The following is an 8,625-nucleotide window of genomic DNA, read 5'->3' on the forward strand; positions in this document are numbered from 1 at the left end:
AATATTAAAGTTACAGTTGGCTAGTGATCGTTATCTTTCGAAGTGATATGAAACTTGTACCAGTCGTAACAATGTGATTTCTAAGTAAATGGAGGAATCTACCACACACCCAGCAAGGTTGCTAAGGTGCAGGAAGATGTCTGAACAGACCTCTAATTTAAGCATAACAATAATTATCAGCAATTTCCATCCACCCCAGCTGCAGAGAGTCTCTTCTTCAGACCTCCAAGGAAATACCAAGCACTTCAAAACATGATACTACCTCTTTTGCACTTCCCACCAGTCTTTCTCCCTCTACTATCTCTCATAGTGAGCAGAAGTATCTGTGGACTGGGAAAGCTATGAGTCCGGAGATGGCGATGCCCAGACTGTCTCCTACACTGGCTGCCACCATGGCAAACTCCCTCTGTCTGTCTCCAGTCTGCAGGGAGAGAGGGGAAAGGTAAGGGGTGTGGCACGCAAACACACACAAACATGTCCGATGGCTGACCCTCCAGCTAATTTTATATATTGACATAAACCCAACCTTATATATGCAGGCTGACAAACAAACAAACACACACACACACACACCACACCCTGGTGACTGACCTCCTTGCTGATGAAGTAGAATGTGTTGACGTATGCAGCTCCTCCCAGCAACCCCTCGTAGAGGACTTTCACAAACACCAGCCATGCACTGGGCAGGAACTGGTAGTACACTGACAATAACAGCAACACCGCGTTCACACACTGTGGGAGACAGAGCAACACCGCGTTCACACACTGAGGGACCAGGGCCCGTATTCACAAAGCATCTTAGAGTAGGAGTGCTGATCTAGGACGATAAAATGACATGGACAGGGGGGACCCGATCCTAGATCAACACGCCTACACTGAGACGCTTTATGAATAAGGGTACAAAAGGTAGTGGTGGGGATTGTGGGGGAGATAGAGGGGAGGAAGAAGAAAATATAAAGCCAGGTGGAGAGAGAGAAAGATCAGAGAAAGTTAAAGCTCCACCACTAGGTCTGTTATCCTGACCGTACTACCACCACACCGGCAATCACGAGTCATGACGGCAGTCAAATTCCACATGACAGTTGAGTCACGGTAACTATGCTTCTCCAAAACTGCACTCTGATGTTGCTGATGGTCATTAGTAGCCTACCAAACTTGCTAACAGCCAGTCGCTAATGACCTGGTACTCAGCGCTCTATTGTCCCTCTAATTCAATGCAAAAGCATTCCAAAAATCTAATCAAACACTTGATGAGACTGACTAATATCTCAGTAGCTTTAAATGGCATATCTGTCCAAATGAATATATTTCCATGGCTGAATTTATGTAGTTCAATGCTTCCCTTTCTGGCTATTTGGATAAAATCATAATGCAGTTTCTAAATATATATGGCAGGATAAGCGTTCCATCCTAAATTGGTTTAGACATGATTCTTCTGCCCCGTTGCGGAGTATAGAGTGAAATATGGTGTCTCCTATTGCCCTGGAAGAGGTGGTCTTCACTGATATAACCCTTAAACAAATGTAAACTACGCTTTGGTCCTATTATTGATCACACAATTTCTATATGGCGTCAAATTGAAAATCGATATAACTGGGATTCAAAATGACATGCCTATACTCCAATATTTCACAATAATGCCTTGTGATCTGGAGGGTGGCCTTTTGCATCCCTCCCAATGGTCCAAATGTGAAATCCATACCCTTGCTGATATCATGGATAGTAATGGTTCGTGAACATTCCAAGAATTGAAAGACAGATACATACCCGGCAAATCTTTTTTCTATATTTACAATTTAGTTCAGCTTTGCTGGCCTATGGAGTCCCCTGGGAAACCCAACTACCGAACCATCCAATGCTGGGATTTATAAATAAATGATCTGGGCTCCTGAAAAGGACTGATCTCTATAATATAGAAAACTTTTGGAAAGCTCATTCTGAGCTAGTCATAAAAAAAATGGTCCACAGATCTAATTGAATTCGGAACAACCCTTTAACTGGAACAGAACATTGAAAAACATGACTTTGGCATCCCGTAATCTGAACCATCAATTTATACATTGTCTGTTCACACACTGTATTTAACACAGAGGAATCGTTTTACGATTAAATTGACCCCAACTCCTAAAATCAGGTAAGCACACTCCTCCATATGTGGGTGTACCCTGCAGTTAAATGCTTCTTGGCAAAGATACAAAATTAATTTAGAAGTGCATGAATGTAAATTCAATGCTTTGCATCTATGTTACTTAACGATGAAAGCTCCTTGAATCTCTCAATCAGAGATGATTAATGCTGACAGGCAACACTGCCGCAAAATATTATGTTGGATCTTACACGGCAATCACCTCTCTCTCCCAATTTGCCAGTGGATACAGTTACTTTTAGAAGTTAGAACATAATTTGTATTTATTATGGATCCCCATTAGCTGCTGCCTTGGCATTGGAAAACCTTTGTGGTTAAATCTGTTTAAAATTCACTGCTTGACTGAGGGATCTTACTATTGTCTGTATGTGTGGGGTACAGAGATGAGGTAGTCGTTAAACACTTTGTACACAGAGTGAGTCCATGCAACTTATGTGACTTGTTAAGCAAATGTTTACTTCTGAACTTCTCTGTAGGAGACCACAGATCTGGGGCCAGGTTGTAGGAGACCACAGATCTGGGACCAGGCCTAAACATATTAACCTGTGAAAGAAAAGGGTTCACATTGAAACAAAAAGGATTGAAAAAGGCTTGCAAAGGGGTTGAATACTTAACTCAAGACATTTCAGCTTTTGATTTTTAATTAATTTGTAAATATTTCTAAACATAATTCAATTTTTACATTATGGGGTATTGTGTGTAGGCCAGTGACAATCTCAATTGAATCCATTTTAAATTCAGGCTGTAACACAATAAAAACGTAGAAAAATCTAAGGGGTGTGAATACTTTTTCAAGGCATAGTACCAAATAAAAATGGCCTAGAAGGCCAGCATCCCGGAGTCACCTTTTCACTGTTGACGTTGAGACTGGTGTTTTGCGGGTACTATTTAATGAAGCTGCCAGTTCAGGACTTGTGAGGCTTCTTTCTCAAACTAGACACTAAATGTACTTGCCCTCTTGATCAGTTGGGCACCGGGCCTCCCACTCTTTCTATTCTGGTTAGAGCCAGTTGCCACATGTCTCAAATTTTTAGGGAGAATGCAATTGGCATGATGACTGCAGGAATGTTCACCAGAGCGGTTGTCAAATAATTAAAATGTTAATTTCTGTACCATAAGCCACCGCCATTGTTTTAGAGAATTTGGCAATACGTCCAACCGACCTCACAACCGCAGTCCATGTGTATGGCGTCGTGTGGGCGAGCGGTTTACTGATATCAACGTTGTGAACAGAGTGCCCCATGGTGGGGTTATGGTATGGGGAGGCATAAGCTACGGACTATAAATACAAATGCATTTTATCGATGGCAATTTGAATGCACAGAGATACCGTGACGAGATCCTGAGGCCCATTGTCGTGCACGGCCCCATGCCGCAAGGATCTGTACACAATTACTGTAAGCTGAAAATATCCCAGTTCTTCCATGGCCTGCATAGTCAGACATGTTACCTGTTGAGCATGTTTGGGATGCTCTGGATCGACGTTTACAACAGCGTGTTCCAGTCCCGCCAATATCAAACAACTTTGCACTGCCATTGAAGAGGAGTTGGACATCATTCCACAGGCCACAATCAACAGCCTGATTGACTCTATGCAAAGTAGATGTGTCACGCTGCATGAGGCAAATGGTGGTCACACCATATACTGACTGGTTTTCTGATCCAGCCTCTTTTTTTAAAGGTATCTGTGACCAACAGATGCATAGCTGTATTCTCAGTCATGTGAACTCATTTCAATTGACTGATTTCCTTACATGAACTGTAACTCAGTAAAATCTTTGAAATTTTGTGTTTATTTTCGTTCAGTATATTATTTAGTATGTAAAGACAACATTAAATTGAGAATAGTCTAATGGGTGAGAATATTATCACTTGTGAATGATGCCCAGTGTGTGCAGTCTAAAGAAAAACAGTGCATGCATTATTTTAAAACTTTTTCAGCTCATAAGCCTATACGTTTTGATAACGTTTGTATCACAGTTTGTATCATGGCCAAATTACTCAAAGCGTAGCCTATAAGCCTAGGACCCCTGGAACAGGGTTGGAGAGCCCATAGCCAACAGAACTTGGTGAACCGTGTTCTTATAAGCCCAGTCATTGCGCCATGGCGTGTGAACAGAGTTTTGACTGGCCACCATTTAAAAGAGGATCCCAGCTTTCTTGTGATGCTATATTTAGTGCTCAATTCTTAAAATTAAGCACATCCATCCTCTTTATGACCAGTGTAGCCTACCTGGCATATAAAAAATTAAATCGCACGTAACTTTCTATTTGAGTGCAGGCTATGGATTTTTTTTGTGTGTGCCATTCTAAAAATAAAAAAATGCACAAATATGTAAACACCAGATTACATTGAGAATAGTCAGATGGGTGAGAATATTATCAAGTACTTGTCAAATTGTGAATGAGAGACTGATGATGTGTGTGCAACCTGAGCAAGAAACAGCAGAGCGCTTGCCTTTCATCCAACTCCTTTCAAATCATCATTAGTCACACAACTAAAGTTGCATACATAACTACATATTCAGCATATAGAAGGACCTGTTTCAAATGATCACTTTGTTAACCACAACACAGAATAGCCATATGTGGGCACACCCTCTGAAGTCAATATCCTTTCTATTTTATTCAAGCTATTTTCAATTATATTCTTCTTCCTATCAAATAATGCCACGGAATTCTAAGAAAATCCTGTAAAAATAATTAGTGTAGCCCACAGCCATATGGCAGAGCCAGATCATTGCCTAACATGAGGACAACTCAAAATATACTGTTCTGTTCTTCGGTATAGGCTACATTTTCTTCATATAATGGTTCTTTAGATCTGCTTAAAATAATTAATTTATTGTGATGGTGTAGGCTATATTAAATGGATTTTAGACTTTTTAAAATGCAGATGTTCCAAAGATCTGCATCAGAGTTGCTTGTGGAAGCCCAAAGAGCCAGGCAGTTATTTGCATAACAGTTACCGGCTGATAAAATGTCATGACCGACAATTTCATCACCGCTTGCTGGTGACACTGATTTATTTAGAATTCAAGGGACACGTAACCAGCATGGCTACCACAGCATTCTGCAGCGATACGGCATTCCATCTGGTTTGGGACTGTCATTTTTCAAGGGCTATTTGACCAAGAAGGAGAGTGATGGAGTGCTGCATCAGATGATCTGGCCTCCACAATCACCCGACCTCAACCCAATTGAGATGGTTTGGGATGAGTTGGACCTCAGAGTGAAGGAAAAGCAGCCAACAAGTGCTTAGTATATGTGGGAACTACTTCAAGACTGTTGGAAAATCATTCCAGGTGAAGCTAGTTCAGAGAATGCTAAGAGTGTGCAAAGCTGTCATCAAGATGGCTACTTAGAAGATTCTCAAATATAAAACATATATTTGTGTAACACTTTTGTTTACTACATGATTCCATGTGTTATTTTATAGTTTTGATCTCTTCACTATAATTCTACAATGTAGAAAATAGTAAAAATAAAAGAAAAACCCTGGAATGAGTTAGTGTCCAAACTTCTGACAGGTACTGTATCTCATCTATTGTTCACTCACCTGAAGCAGAGAGAGAGCCCAGATTCTCCTGAACTTCACACAGCAGAGAGAGGATCGCGAGACAAACACCCCCACCTGGTACAGTGTCTGGTACCTGAACACACACACACACACACACACACAAAGAATGTGAGTTAATAGCTTTACACCACTTAATCATAGAAGTTTACATTCACCTTAGCCAAATACATTTTAACTCAGATTTTCATAATTCCTGACATTTAATCCTAGTAAAAATCCCTGTCTTAGGTCAGTTAGGATCACCACTTTATTTTAAGAATGTGAAATGTCAGAATAATAGTAGAGTGATTTATTTAAACTTTTATTTCTTTCATCACATTCCCAGTGAGTCAGAAGTTTATATACACTCAATTAGTATTTGGTAGCATTGCCTTTAAATTGTTTAACTTGGGTCAAACGTTTCGGGTAGCCTTCCATAAGCTTCCCACAATAAGTTGGGTGAATTGTGGCCCATTCCTCCTGACAGAGCTGGTGTGACTGAGTCAGGTTTGTAGGTCTCCTTGCTCGCACACGGTTCTTCAGTTCTGCCCACAAATATTCTATAGGATTGAGGTCAGGGATTTGTGATGGCCACTCCAATACCTCGACTTTGTTGTCCTTAACATTTTTGGGATAGGGGGCAGCATTTTCACTTTTGGATGAATAGCTTGCCCAGAGTGAATTGCCTCCTACTCTGTCCCAGATGTTAATATATGCATATTATTATTAGTATTGGATAGAAAACACTCTGAAGTTTCTAAAACTGTTTGAGTGATGTCTGAGTATAACAGTACTCCTATGGCAGGCAAAAACCTGAGAAAAATCCAACCAGGAAGTGGGAAATCTGAGGTTTGTAGTTTTTCCAATATACAGTGTCTGTGGGGTCATTTTGCACTTCCTAAGGCTTCCACTAGATGTCAACCGTCTTTAGAACCTTGTTTGAGGCTTCTACTGTGAAGGGGGGCTGAATGAGAGGGGAATGAGCCAGGTGTGTGGCAGAGTGCCATGGGCTTGTGACTTCGCGTTCATGTGAGAGTTACATCGCGTTCTATTGCTTTTCTACAGACAAAGGAATTATCCGGTTGGAATATTAATAAAGATTTATATTAACAACATCCTAAAGATTGATTCTATACTTCGTTTGACATGTTTCATACGACCTGTAACGTAACCTTTCGAGTTTTTGTCTGGACGTAGTGCCCGTGCCTCATGAAGATGGATTACTGGGCTGAACATGCTAACAACAAGTGGCTATTTGGAAATAAATAATGGACTTCATGGAACAAATCAGTCATTTATTGTCGAACTGGAATTCCTGGGAGTGCCTTCTGATGAAGATCATCAAAGGTAAGTGAATAATTATAATGTTATTTCTAACTTCTGTTGACTCCAACATGGCGGATATTTCTTTGGCTGGATTGGGCTCTGAGCGCCGTACTCAGATTATGCTTTTTCCATAAACATTTTTGAAATCTGACACAGCGGTTGCATTAAGGACAAGTCTATCTTTAATTCTGTGAGTAACATTATCTTTTATCAATGTTTATTGAGTATTTCTGCAAAAACACCGGATGTTTTGGAATCAAAACATTACTTCACGTAACGCGCCAATGTAAACTGAGATTTTTGGATATAAATATGCACATTATCGAACAAAACATAAATGTATTGTGTAACATGATGTCCTATGAGTGTCATCTCATGAAGATCAAAGGTTAGTGATTAATTTTATCTATATTTCTGCTTTTTGTGACTCCTATCTTTGGCTGGAAAAATGGCTGTTTTTTTTTGACTTAGCTATGCCCTAACAATCATATGTTGTGCTTTTGCTGTAAAGCCTTTTTTGAAATCGGACACGATGGGTAGATTAACAAGAAACTTCTTTCATTTGCTGTATTGGACTTGTTAATGTGTGAAAGTTACACATTTAAAAAAAAAAATGAATTTTGCGCGTTGCCTTTTCAGCGCTAGCGGAACGCCTGCCCTAGAAAGGTTAAGCCATTTTGCCAAAACTTTGGAAGTAATGCTTGGGGTCATTGTCCATTTGGAAGATCCATTTGCATCCAAGCTTTAACTTCCTGACTGATGTCTTGAAATGTTGCTTCGATAAATCCAGATAATTTTCCTCCCTCATGATGTCAATTATCCTATCAGAAGCTTCTAAAGCCATGACATTTTCTGGAATTTTCCGAGCTGTTTAAAGGCACAGTCAACTTAGTGTATGTAAACCTCTGACCCACTGGAATTGTGATACAGTGACTAAGTGAAATAATCTGTCTGTAAACAATTGTTGAAAAACTTACTTGTGTCATGCACAAAGTAGATGTCCTAACCGACTTGCCAAAACTATAGTTTGTAACAAGAAATTTGTGGAGTGGTTGAAAAATGAGTTTTAATGACTCTAACCTAAGCGCATGTAAACTTCTAACTTCAACTGTATATATTCTGAATGGTACTGACCAGCGATACTGCTCTGCATGGGAGAGAGAGAAGTTTGGGAAATATAGGAGTTCCATCTGTAAAGAAAGTTGAAAAATTAGGAAATTAGTTCTACTGTAACAAGAAGTTGGGGGTCATCCATACTATACAATGACAATGGAAGTGATGTGAGAATATCAACTAATTGCAGTGACACTATAAACTGCCAAGGGACGACAGAGGCCTACTCAACAGGCCCTGGTTGATGAAGTACTCCGAAGTAGACAACTCCTCACGGAACCACAAACCTCAGCAGACCCTGAGGGGAGGCGGTAGAATTGATATTAGCAGTAACACATATAGTACTGGAGCACATCAAGACTGAGTAAAACTTACTAGGCCAGGGTTAAACTGATTATTTAGCACATGTGAAAATGAAATTAAAGTAAAACTGTTCTGCGTCTATCGCATTGGAGAATTGAGTTTGTATCGACTGGGAAAA

At 40.1% G+C, this 8,625-nt stretch overlaps 1 protein-coding gene across 1 annotated transcript; it reads right to left on the minus strand.

Annotated features, from left to right (window-relative positions):
- Positions 1-285: 285 nt before the first annotated feature.
- Positions 286-8,221, minus strand: LOC121843556 (battenin-like). The gene is made up of 4 exons (XM_042313260.1): positions 8,166-8,221; positions 5,706-5,799; positions 592-732; positions 286-421 (listed from the first exon to the last, which is right to left on the minus strand). Exons 1-4 carry the CDS (start codon positions 8,219-8,221, stop codon positions 305-307), a joined length of 408 nt encoding a protein of 135 aa, XP_042169194.1. The 3' UTR covers positions 286-304.
- Positions 8,222-8,625: the final 404 nt, after the last annotated feature.

This window comes from Oncorhynchus tshawytscha, unplaced genomic scaffold (assembly GCF_018296145.1).
Source record: "Oncorhynchus tshawytscha isolate Ot180627B unplaced genomic scaffold, Otsh_v2.0 Un_contig_2897_pilon_pilon, whole genome shotgun sequence".
NCBI lineage: Eukaryota > Metazoa > Chordata > Actinopteri > Salmoniformes > Salmonidae > Oncorhynchus > Oncorhynchus tshawytscha.

Bases quoted from the DNA above. Each gene is read 5' to 3' on its own strand.
- LOC121843556 (XM_042313260.1), bottom strand. From the start codon at position 8,221: ATGGAACTCCTATATTTCCCAAACTTCTCTCTCTCCCATGCAGAGCAG. The intron at 733-5,705 runs GTGAGTGAACAA...TGTCTCCCACAG, and splicing joins GGGCTCTCTCTCTGCTTCAG to TGTGTGAACGCGGTGTTGCT. The intron at 422-591 runs GTCAGTCACCAG...CTCTCCCTGCAG, and splicing joins TCTACTTCATCAGCAAGGAG to ACTGGAGACAGACAGAGGGA.